At 47.3% G+C, this 23,849-nt stretch overlaps 1 protein-coding gene across 3 annotated transcripts in view; it reads left to right on the top strand.

The window, feature by feature from the left end:
- Positions 1 to 23,849, top strand: part of CEP350 (centrosomal protein 350) — a 2,433,119-nt gene that overhangs the window by 1,282,388 nt on the left and 1,126,882 nt on the right. For all 3 annotated transcript variants that reach the window (XM_069641456.1, XM_069641455.1, XM_069641457.1), the window contains one exon: positions 18,687 to 18,821. In XM_069641456.1, the coding sequence (XP_069497557.1) occupies positions 18,687 to 18,821 (135 nt within the window). The remainder of the gene's footprint in view (positions 1 to 18,686; positions 18,822 to 23,849) is intronic.

Raw genomic sequence — 23,849 nt, 5'->3', positions numbered from 1 at the left:
ACCCAAGTGCATGAGGTTGCAGCCATCGCCAGATTCAGTGGTATCGGCGGCCGTGAGGAAGCAGTTGGCCAACTCGTCCTTGTCGTCTTTGGTCCCTCCAGACAGCGAGGGGAAGAGGATGGATGCCATGGGAAGGAAGGTGATTTACACTGCTGCGTCCACTATCAAGGCGGCCAACGCACTGGCGATCCTAGTCAGGTACGACACAGAGCTGTGGTACAAGCTGGGGCTGATTTTGGAGTTCCTACCCGACGATAAGAAGGGGTGGAGGTAGCATCTGATTACGCCATCACTGTAGCGTTGGACGTCATCGACACAGGGTTCCGGCAAATTGAGAACGGTGTCTGCCTTCGTCGCCAAGGCTGGATGAAGGCCACGAATTTCCACCAGGAGGTCCAAGCGAAGGTACTGGACATGCCATTTGACGGAGATAACCTATTTGGGAAGGTCGTTGACGAGTACCTCCAGGCCATCAAGGCGGATATGGAGACAGCCGTTCCCTGGGCACTCTCCAGCACCACTGCTCTTCTTTTCGCTGCTCTAGGTGAAAATGTCGAGCAGGTCTTCCAAAGGCTTCTCATCGTACCATCATTCGTCCAGATCCACAACTCAGGAAGCTTACAGAGACCGTTCTCAGGCCTACAGTAGCGGAGGACTGCATCGCTGTCACCTGAACCGACCAGGACGTCGGGCCCCCAAGCGTGCACCCTGGTGGGAGGCCGGCTGACTAGGTTCGTTAGCGAGTGGAGAAAGATCACCACAGACAGATGACTGCTGGATACTCTCGCCCCAAAGACATACCCTAGAGTTTCAGCACACGTGTCTGCTGATCCCTCTGTTTGCCCATCAGGAGCAGCGCATCCCTCAGCTCCTGGAAGAGGTACGGGCCATGCTGTGAAAAGGGGCGATAGAGCTAGTTCCTACCAGATACTTTCTGGTCAGAAAGAAGACTGGGGACTGGAGGGGCCCATTCTAGACCTACGGCGTCTGAACAAATACCTCAAGTCCCAAAAGTTCTGGATAGTCCTGTTGCAACACGTGCTCAACCAACTTGAAAGAGGAGACTTCTTGACGTTGCTGGACCTGGAGGACCCCTAGTTCCACATTCCCATTCACAGGAAACACCGGAAATGTCTACGCTTCGTGGTGCAGGGACAGCATTACCAGTTCAGTGCCCTACCTTTTGGCTTGAAGTCTGCCCCCCAGAGTGTTCACAAAGTGCCTGGCACCAGTGGCAGCCTATCTACGCCTACAGGACATACACGTATACCCATCCCTGGACGGCTGGCTGATTCGTGCCCGCTTACAGTAGCTGGCCGAAGGACACACAGAGGCGATCGTCTGGCTACTAACAGATCTGGGTTTCAAAATCTTACTTGACTCCATCACAGAACGTGTGCTGTTCCTAGGTGCTAGACTCAATACAGTGACTTGCATGGCGTCCCCCTCAGAGGAGAGGATAGCAGCCATTCTGGTGAAGGTGCAGCGGCTGTTATCGACAAAGACAGCTACGGTGCAAGCCATCAAGTCGTGGCTGGGCATGATGTCCTGCATCTACCTTGTCCGGCTCTGCAGGTTGTAGATGCAACCTCTACCGGAATTCCTGGACGGCCGCTGGATACAGGTGTCCGGAAGCTTTACTGACAAGATTACACTCGACGACTTCCGGCAGGCAATAGCATGGTTGGGTGTTTACGCCAACATCGCCCAAGGCATGGGATTGCAGAACCCGCCATACCAAGAGACGGTCACCACAGACTCCTCCCTCGAGGGATGGGGAGCGCCCACCGGACGTCTGCACGCCTGAGGCCTGGGGTTGCCAGAAGAGAAGGATCTTCATATCAACATCCTGCAGCTACAGGGAGTGTTCTGGGCCCTCAAGTCTTTCCTCCCGTCTCTGAAAGGCAAGGTGGTGAGGATCTTCATGAACATCGCCACCACCATGTTTTACATCGGGAAGCAGGGGGCATTCGATCCTCAGGGCTCTCCAAGAAGGTGCGGGACTTGTGGCGATGGGCCGTCGGACAGGGGACCTCTGCACCTGGCAGGAGTCAAGAACACCATTGCAGATTCCCTCAGCAGGGAACTGAGCTCCTGCCACAAGTGGGAGCTTCGTCAGGGTCCGGTGGACCGCCTGTACGCCGAGTGGAGCAGGCCAAAGATGGATCTGTTTGCGACAAACTCCAAGTGCAGGAAGTTTGCCAGCAGGTTCCACCAGCTAAGGAGCCTGGGGGATGTATTCTCCTTTCCGTGGGAAGGAGTGTTCCTGTATGCGTGCGCTCCGTTCTCTCCCCTGTTACGAGTCATCAACACGCTCCTACGTTGTCCTTGCAAGAAGATACTCATCGCCCCGGCGTGGCCGAGGCAGATTTGGTATCCGGACAGTCTGTCTGTCAGCGTCACCCCGGGTCAAGTTGCCAGTAGTTCTGGATCTTCTAACCAGAGAAGGGGCGCAAACCTGCATCACAACCCAGGATCGCTGAACCTGGGGGCTTGGCTCATGCAACCCTAGAGTTTGGTGGATATGAGTTGCCTCAGGACTGCAGAGAGGTCCTCGCCAAGGCCAGGGCGTAGTCGACTTTGAAGTGCTACGTTCAGAAATGGAAGCTTTTCGCTACTTGGTGCCGATCGCAGAAGATTACCCTGCTGAGGGTCGTTCTTTCCCGCCGGTGAAGGCTCCTGGCCCAGCGTGGGAACTCAATGTGATTCTGATGAGGCTCATGGGGGCACCCTTCGAGCCTATGCAGCAGGCCCCTCTCAAGTTCCTCTCATGGTAAACTGCTTTCCTTGTGGCCATCACCTCTGCCAGGAGGGTAGGTGAGATACAGGTCCTATCCTGCAAACAGCAATACCTGACTTTGCACGGCTCGAGGGTTGTGCTGCGGACGCTGATGGGTGACACGCCTATCCCCCTTCTTTCAACACCTTTTCCCCACGTAAGACATTCAAAACCATTGCCGACACAAACACTTCTGCACGCACAAAAGAGAATGGACTAACACCAGAGCCGTTTACCTGACATGTCACAGTGATAGGCAATTAATCGGAATGACACATACCTGACGGCCCATTAGCTTCCCCACAGGGATAAAAGGTGCAGCAAGAGATTTTTACCTGTCTTTTCCCCAAATCCCTTGTCCCAGGCTGAAAGGGCCTTGCACTCGATGGACGTTGCTTGTGCCCTGAAGTTCTACGTGGCATGCACAAGAGTTTTTGGAAGACTTCACAGCTGTCCAAGGCTTCCATCTCAAGGTGGCTCTCTGGCTGCATCATGGACTGCCATCGGTTGGCAAACCGTCCGCTGCCCGGCCGTCCGAGAGCCCACGCTACCAGAGCGATCTCTGCGACGACGGCATTTCTGGCTGGTGTGCCCCTGCTAGACATCTACAGGGATGCCACATGGACGTCCACGCAGACCTTCACGAAGTGCTACTGCGTCGACAGGGATTACAGGGAAGAGTCCAGAGTCGTCTAGGCAATGCTACGCAACCTGTTTGCTTGAGGCGAGTCTGTTCCGTAAGTAAGAGTTAATTGCTTCTGTTGAGCCTTGCCACCTCCCGTGGTTGTTTAATGTTTTACTGCTATGTATTCATTATTCATGAGCATGTGAATACATACCTGACCCCATGCTGGAGAAGGAGCAAGTTACTTATCTGTAACTGTTGTTCTCCAGCATGATTCTGGCATGGATTCAAATAACAAACCCTCCCTCAAACCCCACTGCGGCTCTTCCTGGTCATACTGCCATTTTACATGTTTACCAAATCTGAAGATGGCTGCCAGAGGAGGGGCTTAGGGAGAGGACTGTCATTGGATGGGGGCAGTATGACCCAGAGGACAGTGATTGGTTTCAAGAAGAAATACAGTTTGCAAGTGAAACTTTTTTCTTTTACTGACAATTCCCAGCCTGACGGGAATTATTCATGAGCTTGTGAATCCATGCTGGAGAACAAAAGTTACAGGTAAGTAGCTTGTTCCATGTGCTTATGGAACACCAGGGCTTTGGACATCTTTCAGCAGATGATGGATTATTAGCTAACATGAATAGGTTCTGTATAGTGGCACTCCAGGAAACATGGATGACCAAGATGTGCGAATTGGATGGAAGAAGTACAATCCAAATTCTGGCAGAAAAGGGCTCCATGGGCAGATTTAAAGGGGAGCTTTTGTTATCTGTGTGTTTTTTATGGACTATTGTGGAGATAAGGGGATCAACCACAATGGTACAAGCTGGAAACATTAGCTGTGAACTTGATGAGTTTAGGGAATTGCCCATTATTAATGTATATGACCCACCCAATGAGACAGTACATAAGCAAACTTTTAAAACGGTGGGGAAGATAATTGGGGAGCTTGACCCAAGTGTCCCTTTGTTTGTAGTTGATCTCAATGCCAGGATTGTGCCTTTCCCTGAATGTTTCCCAGACAATCGTGAGTCTAAACCTTTTGATTTGAAGGCTTGCAATCAGCATGGGAAAGCTTTGGTGCAACTGTTTTATTCCATCCAGCTCGCCCTGCTAAATGGCTATTGTGTGGGTGATGCTCAAAGAGCACACATTCGTATAAGTGGGAAGAGTGCGACCACCATTGATTATATCTTTGTGAATTGTGTATGTCTTGGGCTAATAAAGGACATGGCTATACGTTATCGTGAGGAGTGCAATAACTTTGTGTGTTGCTCAAACATGAGACCAGCACTGGTCGGCTTGATGGGTCTGGAGACATTTTTGTGAACAATAATGTGAATCGCATTCAATGGAATGTGAATCTAGAAAAAGTTGGTCTAGTGGCACTAGACTGCATTACATCTGCCCTTATCTTCGATTTTACCACAATGATCACTTGTATTAGTGAAGATTTGAAAATGAAAAGAATCTACAAGAGTGTACGTGAGTGCTGGAATAGGGATGGGGTAAGGGTCGACAATATGATCACAAAATACAGCTTGCTAAAAGGAAAATGCAATATGATATCTCTACTATCCTCAACGATGCATCAGCGGTTAGACCGGCTTCTGGGGTAGCGACTGAAATTAAGTTAATAAAAAAGATATATATCGGAGTTGGGTAAGGGGACATCGTCATTGGTGACACCGAGGTCTGGAAATAGTTGGCCATTTTATTCTGGCTAGTAGTAATGTGGGTATCTGGGCTATAATTAGGGGCACAGTTAGGAAAGCCCTAGCCATTAGCAGTGTGTCTGAGGAGGCATGGGGCAAACACATAGGGAATACTCTGGGGGCAAACACATAGGGAATACTCTGGGGACCGAGCAACCATTGTATTTGGCTAATCTGAATATCTTGCATTTACTCTTTCAGGGTATTGGGAAAGAGAGTAACATGCTTCCTATACACAAAAGGTTGTTTGCAGGACCCTATGAATTATTGTATGTTGGCTATGCTGTACATACCTGCAAACATTTTTGCTAGTGTTATTTAATGAGCTTGACCAATGGATAGAGTGTAATGGGATTCTGCCTGCAAACCAAATGGGCTTTAGTGGCCAAGTGAGCATGGTGCCAGTAGTGGAATACAGCTGGTCGAGACTTCAACTCTGTATCATGCTTTTATTGATTTTAGTGCAGCATTCGACACGGTCATGAGGAATCGACTTTGGTCTAAGTTAGTTGCCTGAGGTATTCCTCATGGCCCGTTGATGATGATAATGCAGCTGCATCAAGATACTAGTGTGAGAATACGTTTAGATAGGCAGGGTAGAATCTCTAGATGTTTTCCCATGTGTAGGGGGGGTCAAGCAGGGATGTACTCTGGCCCATACCCTATTTAATTTATATCTGTTGGATTTGGTTGAGGCCTTAAATATTCCTACAGCATGTCGGATGAGAGTTGGGACTACGAAGGTGGGCTGGTTGGGAAATGCTGATGACCTTGTGTTACTGGATTGTACCAGAGTGGGTTGCAATTGCTGCTTGTTGCTTTAGGTGACTATTCTAGGATAAATGGGCATCGTATTAACATGGGAAATACAGAAATGATGGCATTTAGGTGGAAAAAGAACTCTTCACCTAAATTTGTGTCGAAGATGGAGTCCAAACCCATTGAAGTAGTAGGTTGTTATAAATACCTTGGTGTAGTAATTGATGATAGGCTCAGTTGGAGCTCACACTGGGAGTATATGGAAATGGTATGAGGATATCCTGTGCAATGTGTTCTTTCATTGGTAAACAGGGTGGCTATTCTATTACGTCGGTTCTACCACTATATACAGATTAAATTGTAACAAGCGTGCTATATGGAGTGGCAGTATGGGGACATGCGTTTAAGAAAGAGCAGACTATGTTAGAGGGTGGAAAGCTTGAGATCACTCCTAAGGATGCCCAAGACACTCCCAATCGAATATATCTGTCTGGAGTTCAAAATTATGAGTGCTTCGGTGGAGTATTGTTATAAAACGGCCAGTTGTCATGCAAATTGCTGTGCCTGGCGAATGGAACGATATTTCAGGCTTTTAGGGGGGTTCTGTGAATACACAAGGTTTGGTACGTTAGGAAGATTGTTGGAAATGCACAAAATTTGGATGCAAGAGAAAGTCAAATACTGAGTGGATCCTCACAGCTGCTTCGGAAATGACTGGTCAAGACTGGATTAAAGGATCATAGCTTTGAGTTAGACGTTGTGCAGCTGGCGTTGAATGTTAATAGTGGTCCTTTTATTCAGTTTGGATTCCAGTGGAGTCTGTTCCCGAAATATATAGCTACTTTTCCCACTAGCCATACAGTTAGGCAGTACCTTTTGATGAAGTGTAACACCATAAAGGCATTAGAAATAGAAGGGGCCAAACTTGGGATTCCCAGAACGCAGCGTTTTTGCCATCTGTGGGGAATTGGTCATTGAAACTACCGAACAGGTTATGTTCATGTGTACTAGCTTGAATGGTTTGAGACACCAATACATGAAATCATATACTATGGTATCCAGGGTAGATGGGAATGTATTTTGGAGTGTTTTATTCTGGGGAAATGATAACCTCATTTATCATATGGTTAATTTGTACAATGTTTGTATGAGAATTCTACAGGATTTGTCTCGGGGACTTTTTAGCGTATTGGATGATGTGATTTTATGCATTTATTGATGTATTTGACTGTTGGTGATGCCATTGCGATGTATAAACAAAGCTGATTTCGGCTATATGGATATTAAATGAATAGAACGGTAAAACTATCACAGCTGCCAGCTTTGTGAAAGTAACCAAAAAAGCCATTATATGAACAGATATAAGTATGCAAAATATACTAACTCCATTCCACTGTAAGGTTGTGTGCGCAATTAAACAACACAAGAATTTACGCAGAGAGACATAGGCCTCATTACAAGTGTTCCTGTCTGGAATAAAAGCCGCTAATTCAGGCTCTTTTTTTCACAAAGGTGTGCACAACTCTTCACCTCATTGGTCGTTATTTTAAAATAGCTTACATTTCAATAAATGAAAAATAAAAGTTTCTGGAACTCTATCGTTTTACCCATTTACACACACTATTGGTAATTCTTCACTTGATTTTATATTTTGTATGCTCATAATTTAGCATTGCCACTTTCCTGGCATCATTTTATCAACCAACACGTGTTTACATGCATTATTCATGTCATTTTAAACAGATTCGATTTCTTTTGGTTGTAAACAAATGGAACATTTACTAGTTCAGCACAAATTTCACGTGGGAGGGTTCTGAATGGCCATTCTAATTTGAGAACACAGTTATTGACACTTATCTAGCCAAACACAAAACTAGGTAACGTGAGCTGTGCAAGAAGGTAGACTTCAGGAGCTGAGGGGGTGTTATGTAAGTGCAGTCAAATAGTAGTGTTCACACAGAAATACAAACATGTGCTAATTTATTGGACTGTAAAAACACTAAGCAGGCCAAACTCAAGAAAAGCATATATCGCACTTCCGTAGCAAGTAAAGTGAAAGCAACAATTTATTATACCATACATCCTAACTTATAAGGTGAACCCTAACTCTAGCAGTCCTTCCCTATCTGTTGAGTAGATCTACTGCCTCTACAGGGTCCATTCTAGGTAAGTACTTGGGGAGCGAGGGGATGGGAGGTAAGTCTCACATTCCCCTGCACACACTTTGGCAAACTCAACAGGTTGGTAAAATAGCATAGTTTAAAACCACCTTTGTAGTGCACAGGCAATTCCGAATTTGAGGGGTACACTCTCAATCTTGCCACATTAGGGGTTACCCTAAAAGGGATCCTTGGCCAGAACACTTTTTCACAGCCAGGGAGGATAGTGTCCGTGAGTGGACTTTTCCCCCCATACAATACCTATAGCAGAAGGTGGAGGGGGGAAGGGGAGTGGACCGAAAACAGGTCGGTACATTGGCTCGCCTTGCTCCGATTTTCTGAGTTACTTTGTTAGTGGTTCTCAGAGTCACTGGGTCCACGGATTGCAGATGCAGTGGCTGAAATGGTGTTCGGATTTGGTCTGGCTATGTGGTGGTACCAATCTCCGGTTCTGGTACTTCACAAGCAGACTCAAAACAGTACAGGCAAAACACTTTTGGACAGCAGCCACAGTCCCAGAACACGGCATAAGCTGGGCAGCAGCGAAGACACACCAGTTGGGGGTCAGCAGGTGAAAATTATCGCAGTGATACAGTGATAAAGATTCAAATCCAGGGAAGACCCCTTTTCATCCAAGAGAGATGCTATTGGACCACAAGTTGATGGCCCGAAGAGTCCCGCTCTACAGCTTATGATGGGAGACCAGTGCAGCCGAGAGGAGTAGTCTTTAAATGAGCAGCCCACTGGATTCAGGCACCTTTGGACAGCAGGCTTTTAGGTGCAGTGCGCAGAACTGTTTGGTCCCACCAGTTCAAGGGTCGAAGCGCTGATGATGGTCTTGTGTAATCACAGCAAAAGCTGCATTGCTTCACCCGGAGATGACAACCAAGGCGGGTTGTCCTTGTCGGCAGTTTTCCGGCTTTTAAAAGCTGGCTCAGAATCTTGGTTTAAGTGTCTGTTAGGAAGGATTTGTTTTGTGTGTGCTCCCCCCCCCCCTCTCCCTCAGAGACTTCTATGGGACACCCTAACTTTGTGCTATTTTTTGCTTGCTGACCTCACTTTTTGTAAATCTATCATCTTTACTTCCCTGGCTTTTTGCTCACACTTATCGAGAAACGGATCAGACCCTTAGATAGTCAGTAATGGGAGGCTATATGTGGGGGGACACAGAACCATAAAGTCAAGTACAGTTAGGATACTTTGTATACTTTTAACTCTGGTTTGTAACTTTGTGGTTAAAATTGTAATGTGTCCAGGATGGGCTGCTGATGGAGGATATTTTTATTTTTTCACTTTTTACTTTTGCATTTTACTGCCACAATCTCTAAAATGGCCATAACACAAGATTGTTGCCCGTCTCTGGCTGGAATTGCCATACATGGAAAGCACTGTCTCAAGCACAGCCTCTGCTCTTCTGGGAAAAAGTGTTGGTCTGCGTGTGTGGCCGGATGTGGGCGCTGGGTCTGTCTGGACCCAGTCATTATCTGAGCCACTGTCTGTTGCTGGGCAGAATGTGTGGCAAGTGGCTGTCTAGGATTGGACAGCCCTGCCAATCTGAATGTTGCAGATCCTTACCATTGGTCTCAAGTCCAAATCCTGGATTAAAGGTGGCAGAGTGTGACGAGTGTTTTGTTCGTTATAGACTGCTGGAGGGTCTGTTTTCCGTTGCTGTTAGCTGCTTGAGGAAGGGCCAAATAGATAAACACTCCGTGCCCTAGCGGTGCAGAGCGTTTCAAGTGTTTTTTGTTCTGGGCGGCGGGCCTTGGAAAAGCGCCTCCTTGAAACAGCTGATGACCAAGTACTGACTCTGGTAGTTTGCCGATTGCACGTACCCTGGTTGCAAGCAAGCTTTGTTTGGATTCAATTTTACTTTTTGCCTTCGCTAACAACTCGGCGAAAAATGGGGGCTCTTTGCTTGCCGTTTCTGGACTTACTCCGCCAAGCCCAACTTAATATTACTATCGGTTCCAGATTTAAATCGGACCATCAGCGGAACCACCATGGTTGACTGCAATGCGGTTAACTACGTGATCCACTGATTGATTAAGCAAATGAAACTGACAACTCTTTAACCACTCTAAAGTTAAGTAAGCATTCTGGTGGTGACTGCGGAGTGATTTGAAAACCTTTGAGCCATCAGCGAGCTACTTTTTCAACTCTACACATTGCTTTCAACTGCATATCTTCTTGACACAGACTCTCAAATAAGGTCAAATTGTCTGAGGTATCCGTGGATGCCTAGCAAGTACTTCCTGAGAAGCGAAACCTTGAAAGACTATCTTAGGGCGCCAGAGATGGACGGACCCATACAGACCGTTGTGATCAGTGCACTAGGAGAATTATTGATGCGAATGGGCTAGGAGCTTGTAGTGGAGTCCCAGCATTAGAACTGTCCTCGGAAGAATATAGTCAGATACAACCCCTTGATTCACCTCCTCAAATTTGCCATCTAAGGGACTTATTTAAATGTATACAGGAAAAAAGCTTGAGGACTTGGGGGTTATCAACTTTTGTACGCCTGCACCCTTTTTAATCCATAGGTTTTGATGGTTTTGCATGCGTGTGGAAAAAGGAGGAGTTCCTCTACTCCATACACAGTGATTTATTTTTTTTATTTTTTAGAATCTAAACAAATATTAAGCCCTGAGAAGAATAAGCCTCTTATCCAAGGAAAAATGAGAAAAGGGCAAAGGAAAAACGTCTTCAATGATCTAAATAAAATCTGTGATAAGGAAGTTTAGGGGAAAAATATGGAAAAGAAAAAGAGAAAAGTAATTTCGTCAACAGACTGATTTGGTAAATGAGCCGGAGACTTTTGGCGTGGTGGGTGCCCAAGAAAGAATTACCATTGGCTTACAAACTGAGCGGTCTCTGATCTAGGGGGTTAGTCCATTACGTCTGGCTCTGATATTTTGCAGGAAACGGTTTGATGAATGAAGCACAAAAGAGGAAGTTGACATCTGCAAAGGAGATCATCTTTGGTTCCCCAAGCTCCACACATTCCCCCTGATATTCAAACAATGCCAGACGTCTTAAGTTCTCATTATTGGTATTTAATACATCAACATTGAACAAGAATACAATTTTCCCTCCGCCCTCTTCCCCTCCCCGGTACATTTCATCTGGAGACTTTTTTTTTCCTGTTGTATTGGGTCTTTACATGGCGGACTGTTTGGTTGTGTCTTGTTGCAGCCGTGGTTTACATTCTCATAGCAATATACAAGCACACCTTTACAGTCATTAGGTCAGGGTTACCTTGGGGTCTGGCTTTGTCTCGTTTCCGGGATGGCTTGGTTTAGCAGATTACCAGCTGGTCTTGCTCAGTTTGTCCGCTTAAGCAGGTAGTTGTGTAGCAATGGGCACCAATTTGCATTTTAGAATTATTGGGGCTCATGTGGTGATAAAGGTTTGTCCTCATTCTCAGATTGTATGATCAAATACAGCGTATATGCGTCCCACATTTCTGTCTCCCTCACCCCCCATCGATTGCCCTGCATGTTGCCCCATCTAGTTTCCATGTCATTGCAGTACATAATGCCTGTGGACCATTGGGCAGCCTTCGGGCTGTGCTTCCCACCCCATACCATTGCCACTCTGTTTGGCCAGGATCAAAAGGACAGACACCAGTTTCCTCACGCTCTTAGTTATCAATTTGGTGTAGCCCAGTAGGGCCAGCACTAGATCGGGTTCTATCACCTGTCCTGTGATACCATTAATCACTGAAAAAACCTGTTCCCAAAATAGCCTGATCTCCGCACACTCCCATGCCCCATGGAGAAACCCTGCTGCGTCGTTCCCGCATCTAATACATTTTCCTGAGGTCTGTGGGAAGAAGTGTTTCAGTTGAGCTGGGGTGTAATAGCATTGATGCAAATATTTGAAATGAATCAGTTTATATCTTGTGCAAATCACCCCTTTCCTGATCATCTCGCAACAGTATCCCCACACTGCCGCTGATAGTTCTCTTCCTAGTGTCTTCCCCCAGACCTCCCGTGGTGTAGTTGTAGCAGCGGGTCTATTAGTTCGAGCCATAGCATATAGTTTAGACGTCACTCGACGCCCCAGGTTCCCCTGTACCATCTTGTCCAGTGTGTTCGCATTCTGGGGTTGTTTGGGGAAAGATGGTAATAGCTGCTGCAATGTTACTCAGAGCCTATAGTATAATAACTCGTCTAGTGCTGACGGTTCCTTTTTCTCTTTCAGTAGTTCTATTGTTATGAATGTCCCGTTGGGGAACAGTTGTCCAAATTTTGCCACCCCGAGTCTCTTCATCAGGGATACAAATTTCGGTTTGCTAGACAGGGGGACATCTGGAATGTGTATAACCAGCAGCCCGGGGGAGTAAAGTGTGTCCCCTTTGGTTTTTCGTTCCAGGTGGGACCATGCCCTCCATGTCAGGTCTACCATGTTTTTAACTTTGTGTGTTCGGTCCGGGGTCAAGCGCCCTTCCCCCACGGGCAGGAGTAGTAGTGTCTTTCTGGGATTCTTCACCACCCTCCGGGCCCCAGGTCCGCTATTGGGTACTCTAATTGCTTTTAAGGTGCAAAGTGGGTCTCTGCCCCACCCACCCTGGCACACTACTTAAGATGAGCTCTTCGGTCCGGGTTGACTGCCTGCCCTCAGTGACTGCGTTACTTGGAACTCCCGGGATAGTGCTGGGCCCTACGGCCCCCCAGGTGTCGTCTTCCTTTCCTCCTCCGGGGTATGCCTGTCTCGTTCCCCAAAAGGGGTGTGTGGCTCCAGCACAAGACCAGGACCTTGTCCCTCTTTTGCCCTTCTAAATTGCAGTCCGGAGTGGATTACGCCTCCACAGCTCAGGGATGCATTAGTTCCAGGGTCTTGTGTTCTCCACTCTCATCTAGGGCCTTCCCGCACTGCAGCGCAACCTCTGGGGGTTTCCTGCCATGTGGTGTCACATGCAGTACTGCTCCTCAGTATTGTCTAGAGAATGTTTTTCACCCTCCGGACCCAGGTCTTGGTGGCTCTGTTGCTTTAACCCCTCCAGTTCCTGCCCGGGGCCTCTCCTCAGCGTACCCAGACTCCCAAGGGTCTCTCACCTTCTGGCGCCACACGGGCACCCGTGAAATGTTTCTCTCCCTTCTCCTGGGATGCCGCTCCTCCTCCGATCGTTATGCTTTCCGAGGCCGCAGTTCTTTAACTTGCGGGGCACCGGTCCTCTGCGTCCCTGCAGTCTCCGTCGGCTCCCTGACTCCGACGTCCACCGTTGCTCTATCCCCAGGAGTCGTCTGTGTGCACACTCCCGTCACTGGGTTAGCCCAGTGGGACACCACAATGGCATGGGCCGGGGGCCAGCTTGACCCAGTCAACGTCCCTCCACCTTCACAGCAGGTCGCACTCTCCCTCATACACAAGGGATGCTGTGCGTGCTCGGGTCACCGCCAGTTGCTCTTGCTCTCAGGGCTCGGTCTTCGAGCGCAAGTCCTCCAACGCAAGACCGCACTGTGTCCCGCACCCTGCCGGGGCGTCCTGGATCACAGCTCCGGCCCGCTGCTGGGAAAGGGGCAGAGACACGAGGTTGTACCACTCACAGTGCTTATGCTCTCCGGGTCACCGCAGCCTTCTGCTCCTCTCGTTCTGCCTGGGACAGGGGCAGATCACAGCCCCCAACCCCTCCTGGATTGCTCCACCGGGGGGAGAACAGATCTCACAGGCCCAACGGCTAGGGACGGAGCAGCTTCCTCGCGTGACCATCCAGGTACGCGCCCCTAGCTGTCTCCTAGGGGATTTTTTTAGTAATGTCAAAAAGGATATCTGCCACCTCTCGCCAGAATCAAGTGAACAGCGGGCAGTTCCAGTACATATAGAGGGAATCTGCAGCAGCTATACCACATTTCATACACTCATCACTGACATTTGGTGCAAATTTTGAAATGCGTGCAGGGGTGTAGTGTTATTGGTTAAGTATTTTAAATTGTGTTAACCTGAACTTTATGTTAAGGGAAACCTCTTTTGTCAGGCGACACCAGGGCAAGTCGTCTTGTATTGTTATGCCCAAATCCTTTTCCCATTTCCCTTTGGCTCCATTAACAGACACTTGATTGGCCTTACATGCTTTATATAGTCTAGACACAAGTCTCCTGGGGTCTTCGCTGCGTGCTATCATTTCATCAGGTCCACAAATATTCAATTCCTGGGGGAACGAGGGCCACCGGCGACGAGCTGCCTTCCTCATTCTGAAATATTGAAATTATCTAATCGAATTATCACCCGACTTGGCCACAAACACCTCGAGTGTAACAAACTTCCCGCCAGGGAAGAGGTCATGTAAGGTCATCACTTCCCCCACATCCCACATATTCTTGATGTCTTTGTCATAAGTCGTGGGAGTCCTGGGCAATTACACAGAGCGGCAGATCTGCAGTACCGGTCCGTCACACCTAGGCTCTTAAACAATCTTGACCAGCCATTTACCGTTTTACAAACCGGGTCAAACGAGCATGAATCTTCGTGTCGGTCAGCCAAAATAATCGACTTTAACATTTTTTGGCGTAGCGCTGTAGGACTCAAGGGTCTGGTGTTGGGTTATTTTCAACGGAATACCAGTGGCCTGCGTACTGGGCTTGCAAGACAATATAATAGAGTTCAAAGTCGGGCGCCGCTAGGCCACCCTTTTCAAATGGTTCGGACATTCCTTCCCATTTCAATCGTGGGACACCTGTCCCCCATATATATTTAATTGTCAGCGAGCAAAGTCTATCCAATAAAGCTTGTCCAGGCCACACTAGGATATTGCACAAATAATATAATATTTTGGGAACCACTAACCTTTTAAGTAATGAGTCTGCCATATAATGACAATGGAAATGTTTTCCATAGTTGTAGTTTAATTGCCAATGCATCAAAATACATTTTGTGATTATTGGCAAGCAAGGAGCGATGTGAGCGAGAGATCGATATACCCAAATACTTTAAATTACGTGGGACCCATCTGAATCCCATCAAGTCCACAGGGATATGTGTGTTATCGGTCAATGAGAATAGCTCTGATTTTGCCTCATTAATACGATATCCAGAATGGGTCGGTAAGCTACGGACTTCTTCCATCATTGGAGCTATGTTCTGTTCTGGGCCACGGATATATAAAAGTGTATCAGCATATAGGGATATAACCAGTGGTGACCCTGATATATGGATTCCCCTATGCCTGTGTTTATCACGCATCATTTGTGCGAGAGGTTCTATCGTCAATACAAAGAGCATTGGGGAAAGTGGGCAGCCCTGCCTCTTCCCGTGTCCCATATGAAAGGTGGATGACAGCATGCTGTTGGTGCAGACTTTGGCAGATGGTTTAACATATAGTACCCGTACAAACTCTATGAAATGATCTCCCAGTCGCATCTGGCGCAAGACTGCAAAGAGAAATTTCCAAGAGAGAGTCGAAAGCTTTTTCTGCATCAAGCGAGGCCTGTTCAAAGGCGTTTGATAACAGTCAATAGAGGGAAACTATGGGCTAAATTGAACAAGTGGGGAATACCAAAGGGTTTACTTGCCATTATAATTCATCTTCATACGAATAGAAGAGTACAAGTTAGGCTCGACAGGAATGGCAACCTGTCCTACAAAATCCCTACAGCGAAAGGAGTGAGGCATGTTGGCCCTTCATGCCTCTTCAACCTCTATTTGGCTGACTTTGCAGATAGCCTTGCACCAAGGACTCTAGCGAGTACCAGGATTTGCGATGGCGCCCTTAGCTGGATGCCTATGCCGATGATGTGGTACTTCTTGACCACACGCTGGTGGGCATCCAGAGAATTATGTTAGAGTTCCATGAATATGGTGTGTGGAACGATCTCCAAATCAATTCCGCAAAATCTAACATAATGATATTTGGTAATCCAAAGAGAGAGCCTTCCAAATTCAGATGTAAACTGGGCGATCGGATAATCCAGATAATCCAAGTCACCAAGGAAATCCTGTACCTGCGCTTTACAGTTAGGGAGTCTCCATCAGTGAATATGCTGGAGAAAGATATTGCGAAAAAGGCCCTAGAATTAATTATGCTGCCAAATGAAAATATCTGTTACCTATTGCAGATTCTCATTTCTCCCGGTTTTACAAAGGGACGGTAGTGCCAGTTCTTCTTTATGGCATGGAAATCAAACCAAAGACCCGGAAAATAAATTGGACTTCTATTGAAGGACATATATGGAAGAAAACACTGACCCTCCCAATGTCACTATATGCAGCTCATCTGCGTTATGAGCTGGAGTTACAATCGCTGCAGGCTTACTAACTGGAGGCGGGCCTCTTTGTACCGGTTGATTGTGAGACTTTTAAAGAACCCCTCATACACAGACATTGAAGTACGTCTTAAACAGGGGAATAGTGAAATTCTAACTGACTTAAAAATGGATGTTATGAATATCTTAGAAGGCCTGATTTAGGGACTGAAAATATTTTGAATCCTTTGCAGTCGGGGACATACCTAGGGGCTATCCTAAGGTGCTTCCCTCACTCTAAATGGAGGGCTCAGTTGCTGAGATTCCGTCTAAACTTTCTGGGAACAAGGAAAGCTTTAAAATTCCGTAAAAGAATAAACACGATCGAAAGGAATTGTGATCTATGTGGAATCCTGACTGTTCAAAATCTGAGGCACCTGCTGGTTGAACGCGCAGCAACAAAACCACTGAGAAAGAAAACATCTAGCAAGATTTGTGGGGAAAGAGGAATGGTTAGTAACAGATGAATTGTGGGGCAGAATATCCGCAGGATGCCATATATTTTTGAGTTTAGGTATACTGAGGATCTTGAAGGAACTGAATCTGATTCAGTAGTGAGAGTCTCAAGACCGATACAAAATGATGTATGTGATCTTTTGTGTAAATGTTATTTTTATGCTACACATTGTGAAAAGTCAAATTTTGGCTGAGACACAACAATACATTTGTTTTTTTGAAGTGCGATTCCTGCAGCCATTAAAATAGATCATCGTTTCAGCCAGGAGCCCTACAATTTAGTGCATTGCAGATGACCAGCATTGCCTCAAGCCTAGTCCTGTGACCCCTGCACTGGTGGAAACAACATATCCAGACCCCTGCACCAGGATCAGTTCTTGCTGAGCCTTTAGAAGTGTCCCTGGACCACCTACTGGACTGGCAAGCTTTCTCCTGTGCCTCCACACCTCAGCCGTTGCAGGTTCACCCGTGGAACTTTGACTCTTCAGCTTATATAACAAGAGACCTGCTCCTGCAGTTTTAGCCTCCCACCCCAAAGAGAAGCTGCGCAGGTCCTGCTCTTTTGTTAGTCATGAGCAGACCATTTGTCGCCTGACCGTAGTGACTTCTTCTAAATCCCTTCATTTTCGTGTCCTGGAGGGTCTCCTCAGGTCATCTGTCCCATGGAGGTCTTCATTCTATCGTTCTAAGAGTGTCCAATCTTCAGAAATGTATCACCGAAGCTTGAACCCCATGCTAGCGGGACCCAATTCTGAAACTGAAAGTGACCTCTGCACCCACAGCCTCTGGAACTCCCTCGACTGGGTAGAGCACAGGAGTAAGTGGGCCCAGCAGATCCAGGAACCCCTGAAGTGGTCCCTTAAATTTCCGGAGTAAGGGGGTAAGTTACCATACCTATTCCTGCCTGCCCCTCACCATAGGGTTGCATTGGTGTAAAGTCATCGCCCTAGCTCTCCCATGCCTGACTATAAACGGTGATGGTCTGGTCCAGGATTCCTGCATGCCTCCCCCAGATTGGCGGGACTGGGAGAGAAACCTTTCTGAGCTTTACGTACATGTGTAACATTTATTTGCAGTCTGTGGTTATTCAGGTAGCTATTGTCGCAATCCAATAACAACCCGACCTTAACAGTGTGCCTTGTGTGGAACTAGTGATGTTTGGGCACTAGGCCTCATTCCCTATCAGTACTAGTCTAAAGTTATAGGGACCTTGTCCTAGGTTGATCTGTAAAGTGTTCTACTTATTTTTACTTCGCTATCTTTACTGGTTTTTATTTTTCTGTCACAAAACTGACAGGTAACATCCTAAATCTTTTCAAAGCTTAGAAACAACAAATCCGATATTTTCAGATACAAAATGTCCCCTTTAGGATCAAATTGCTGGTAATGTTACCAGTTATTACATTGATCTAATTATCAACGACCTGTATAGGCCAAAGCTCATAAAGGAGCCACTCAATCTGAATCTGTTCAATATCAAGGACGAAACACTGGTCATAGTGACAGATATAGTTAAATGTCTTCACCTTCAAAGGGTGCCATTCCATCTAAATAGACATTGCAAAGGAAATCATTTATATGTAAGAAGCCATATTACCAAATGTGCACATCTGTTCCATGTTTGCTACCTGCTGTTGTGGACAATGCAACATAATAAACTTTTGTTTTTGGATATTTCTGCAGAAGCATCTTTGCCAGCAGAATTTTTTTTTCTCCACTGTTCACATATTGCGCATTTCATGTAAGCTTTTACGTTGTGAATTACTTAAACTTGCTTTAGTTTAATAGGCCAAATTAATATGTCCCCTTCTGTTATAAGAGAGCAGGTATGCTATGGTGACTTAACACCTGGGTCTGAAGTCAGCCTGCTAGAGCTAGTGTCTGCATCTTTTGTACTTTGTCTTCATCAGACAATTGTAAAGCTCTTTGCTCACCTTTTATTTTTGTTTACAGGGCTGAGGCAAAGTCCCACTCTCAGAGTGCTGATGCAGGTGGTCCCATGGTGGACAGTGGTGACTTCGACCAACGTTACTCTCCCTCCATTGATAGTTATTCTGAGTCATCCAGATCCAAGAACCATGACCAAAGGTGAGACCACTTGCACAAATGTATAATGGAGATCAAAGATGGGGGGGGATATTCGGGGGTTGTAAACTCCTGAATGGCATCATAGTGCAATTCTGTGAGAAAGTCGTAAGAGACTAGATTTAGGGAAAATGTAAGGGGGAGTGGCATGGAAATAAGGATGCGAAAAGTATTACTGAATAATGTTATAATGTTGCTTATAGCTCTCTCACTGGCATTGGTCTCTGCAGTACTTCCTGCGTGTTCCTGGCTCCTGTGTGCCCTGTGAAGTCTTTCTACAGTGTTTTCTGCAGAGAGGACGGGACTTTGCTTAAAGCCCCTCTCATTCCACGGAGCGGCCGCGGAGTAGCTGCAGAGTAGCAGTCTCTGCAGTCTATGGCAGCAAGGGCAACGATAGAAAAAAGCGGTAAGGACACTGTTCTCCCCGCCTCAGCTGCCCAGACTCTGCAGACTGACACAACCCAGCCTGAGGCGAAGGGCCGCTACCTACGGAGCTCTAAAAAAAAGTTTGGCCCCTCTCGCGATACACCCTTCTCCCCCGAGTCGGGAGGCAGGGCTCTCGGCGGTGAGGCAGGTGCCCCGCGCAACCATCGAACTTGGACCGCTCCCAATGGTGGAAGATCCGGAGACTCCCAGCGGAACTCGCCAGCTTCTCCCGACACAGCTCCCACCTCCTGCTAGCAGCCTCTCGCCGTCTGAAGCGGGTTCAGCTTTGCCTTTCGGAGGAGAGGAAACGCCGTCCGTGCAAGGTGAGGAGGCGCATGCGGGAGGGGAGTGGCGCAAAGTGAATTTCGCATCGTCTGCACTGTTTGACCTTTTGCCATCTGTTTGCAACTTCTGGGACAGTGCCTTCACCCCTCCTCCCGCCTATTACCCCTCTTTCTTCAAGAGAGGGGTCGCAAGATTTGGGTGCGGAGGGGGCACCTATGGACTTGTCAAGCACTGCGAATAGCGCTCCGGGGACGATAAACATAACAGTGGTCCCCATCCTGCACCATCCCCGCCCACAGTCGCTGGAGGAGCTGGCAGGGGTGGGTCTGTCCCTGTCAGGATTGTTGGAGGCTGAGCTGCTCCAGGCAGCAGCTGACGAGTGGGTGTCAATCGAGCCTGTTCTGCCTGCTGTCATCTCGAGACACCAGCTGTCGGGCAGTAACGTAAAATCCCTACACGTTTCTGCAAACTCTTTCCATCAAAAGAAAAAGGGGGCGCCGGCGCGTAGAAAACGATGTGCCCACCTTCGACAAAAACCTGGCCTTAAAGCACAGTCGAGCCTCAGACTTTCAAACTCGTCTGTAAGGCCTCAGAAATCTCCCCCGAAGGGGGACATGACACTGCCGGCACCTAACAAGTTCTTTGCAAACTTTCTAAAAAAGAAACCAACTGTCCCTGAAGAACTTTCAGATGCCGAGATTTTGAAACAGAACGCACTTTCAAGATAGAACAACTGCCGGATAACAAAAAATATGTGGTATTAAATCTAGGCTTTGTGCTCCAACTTTTCAAATGCGTGCCGTCGCTCAGACGAGTAGAAACAAAAGACATTGTTTTGATAGAACCCTTCCACGAAGGTAAAACTGCTAGCGCATACCTATACGTGCCTACTAACTGGGCAAAAATCAGGATCTCTGAGGCGGCGGAAAATCTGTTGAAGTTGGGGTTCGACTTGTTCGAACTAGAAGAGAGTGTGCCTTTCACTTCACGACGACTAAGCTCTGAGTCGACCAGGTCTCACCCCGAGATCCCACTTAGCGACAGACATCTATCTACCCTCTCAGGACAAGCCAAGAAATGAAAGTGCGTACAAAGACCCACTGGGAATAGGAAGATTCCCAGTTGGCCCTATGGCAAAAATTCAACGCACTGTCACTCAATCTCTGAAATCGAAGGACCCAGAACTACAACAAACCATCAAAGAAGCCCCATTAGCGCAACTATGGGCCTGGATACCAAAGGCCCACACGCTCAATAAGAACAAATAGCAATGCGCCAAGCGCCCCTCTGCCCCCTTTCCACTATATCAATCAATGGGAAAGAAGAGATGACGTTGGGGTCGTATAACATCCGGTGCTTCATGCATCTAATGAAGAGAGGGGATCTAAATCTCTTACAAGAGTCTTGGATGACAGAACGCCCCTCAATGGACGGATATTACGTAGCGTGCGCTCCAGCAACAAAAGGGATCTTCGGTCGTCCTTCCTCCGGCCTTATAACAGCAATCCGTTGTGGCTGTGGATCACATCTTAAGAAAACACTGAAATCTTCTACATACCTTCTCGCCACGGAGCTAAGCTGGAAACTGCCCTCTGAAGATAAGGGCTCTTTCACTCAGCGGCTTTTAATTGTTATCAACGTCTACTGGAATCCTGCAGCTATGAACCATACCTCTTTCATAGCCTTGATCGGACAGTCTATCGACGAAGTTCTCGTGAACTGTCCAGAGGCCCTCTTTATACTTTGTGGCGACCTTAACGCCACCTGGCTCCCGCACGATTCAAGCTGCGACCTCGCATCTTCCACATCTCCGAGAAAAGGACGCAGAACCAAGTGGTTGTCCCTGATGTCTTCTTGAGACCTACACTGCGCCGGGGACCTATTTTCGAGAGTAAACTGACCACCAACCTGGGAGAGAGGTAACTCCTACGTGGACATCGATCATATCTTCCTAAGCAGACACCTGGCATCCTTAACAAACTCGTTCGAAGTCCTCAGGTCCACGGCCAGCGATCACAATCTGCTGGTCCTGAAGTGGAAGACTCGTTCAACGGAAAAATTACACATGCACGCACAAGTGGAGACCAACAATCAAAAAAATCGCCTCAAATTATTGGTGGCTTCCCTTCTGAAGATCACGCACCACTATCAAAAAGAAGGAAACGAGCACTGTCAAAAGCAAGACCCACTATTACCAGACTACCAACCTCTCCTGGTACCATACTTATGGTCAAACAACAAGCCTAGACGCAGTAACAAACCCTTTACTCACGAGTACAACAGAGAACTGGTCGAGAAAAGGCGTATAGTGAGGAAAATGAAAACTGTGCGTACATCCATCGCCAGAAAATCAAGTCAGTTTCAACAGGACTCAGTTAACCTACAAATCCTGGATCAGGCAACATCGATCACATTTATACCAACTGGATGCGGAAGCCATGCTGAAGCTGGTTTGTGGTCACCACCCGCGAGAATTTTGGTCCCTTTTTAAGATCTACATCAGCTCCTAACGAGGAATCACAAACAAACCCAATTAGCGAGGAAGGCTGGACGAATTTCTACAAAACCCTTTTCCAGACACCCTCGGCGTTAAACCCCTCGGAGACCAGCACTCAATTGGAGCCTTGGGTGGACCTGAGCGATGAAGCGGAGATAACCAAAGTTCTTCATAGACTCAAACCTTCGAGAGCTCCTGGTCCGGACGGAATTACCAACTTCGAGCTTAAACAAACCCCAAAAGAATGGTCCACGCTGATAAGCGCAGTTTTCAAACAATGCAAAAAATCTAGGCACATTCCATCCTCATGGACCACATCAATCGTGGTGCCCATAATCAAAAAGGAGTGCAAAGAAGAGCCAAATAACTACCGCCCCATAGCACTGTTGGATACCATCGGTAAAGTCTTTGGAGCTTTACTACTACAACATTTTCAGCGATGGGCACTGCAGGCCTCGTGTGCTGACCCGTTCCAAACGGGGTTCACAAAAAACAATGGCACGGCAACAAATATCATGTACTTGAGCGCACTAAAGAGCAAAGTCCTTGGAGGAGGGCCACATGTCTTTTTGGTGTTTGTCGACCAGGCTCAAGCCTTTGACCAGGTGAACGGAGGAATTCTGTGGGAAAAATTGAGACACTGGAACTGCCCCACAGAAATCGTCCAACCTATCAGAGCGCTCCACCAAGACACCAAGCTGCGCGTGAGGCTGAATCAAGCTGGCTTATTATCGGCAGAAATCCCAGTGGGAAGAGGAGTGAAGCAGGGCTGTCAATTAGCCCCGGCTCTCTTCATCGCATACCTTGGCGACTTCAAGGATTCCGAACCATTTATTCGCTCTTTTCCCCCGTCCATGGGGGAGCAGAAAACAACAGGGCTACTATACGCAGATGACCTGATCTTAATGGACATGACTCCGATCGGCCTCCAGCGCCAGTTAGACAACCTGGCTGTTTATATTCGAGCTAACGGCCTTACCATCAACGTATCCAAAACCAAGATACTGGTGTTGGAAAAAGCGAAACGCCCAAAAGAAAAACTGTCCTGGTACCTGGAGGGGGTCGCATTAGAAAAAGTCTACAACTTCAAATACTTGGGAGTCACCTTTGACTGCTCCAGCATCAACGCAACCTTGCAGTGCTCCCTAATGGACAAAGTAAAAAAACTGGCGGCACAAGCTTGTGCATTGGACAAGGAATTCGGACGTTTTTCCCTGCTGCCGATGGTCCGATTCTACCGTGCAAAGGTGGTTCAGTCCCTCACCTACGCAGCGGAATCTCACCCCCACACGCCAGCGCCGTAGTAGTAGAAGTTAGAGGGTTACTTTTGGCGCACGGTACTAGGCCTGCCAAAATCAACATCCATGCTACTAATTAGAAGAGAGTTAGGTCTTCTCTCTTTGGGTGGCACCACGGAGATAAAAAGCATGATGCTGTACAGGAAAACGCTGCTTCCGGACTGTCCGCACCTACTAGCCACAATACGAGCAGAAACTGTGGGTGCATGCTGCAGCGTGCTAAAATCCTGGGAAGAAGCGTGTAAACTGAAACTTTTGGAAATTCACTCTTCAGCGGTCGAGCTCATCCGATACCCGAAAAAAATAAAAAGGAAAATGGGTGAGCTCGACTGGATCAAAACCCTGACAACGCAGCAAAGGCAAAACCAGTTAGGCATATTCTGCCCTACCAAAGTAAACTAAATATGGTCCCAAATTACCTGAGTAAGTTTCCCAGCAAATCGGCTAGAAATGTGTTTTTGAGAGCGTGCCTAAATCTTTTGGAAACCAAGGAGATCTTAAAACTCAGAGGGCTAAACAACTCAC

The sequence above is a fragment of the Ambystoma mexicanum genome, chromosome 1q (genome assembly GCF_040938575.1).
Source record: "Ambystoma mexicanum isolate Mex_15411 chromosome 1q, UKY_AmexF1_1, whole genome shotgun sequence".
NCBI classification, from domain to species: Eukaryota; Metazoa; Chordata; class Amphibia; order Caudata; family Ambystomatidae; genus Ambystoma; species Ambystoma mexicanum.
Note: the sequence above shows the minus strand (reverse complement) of the source record. Positions and strands in the feature narration are given on the sequence as shown.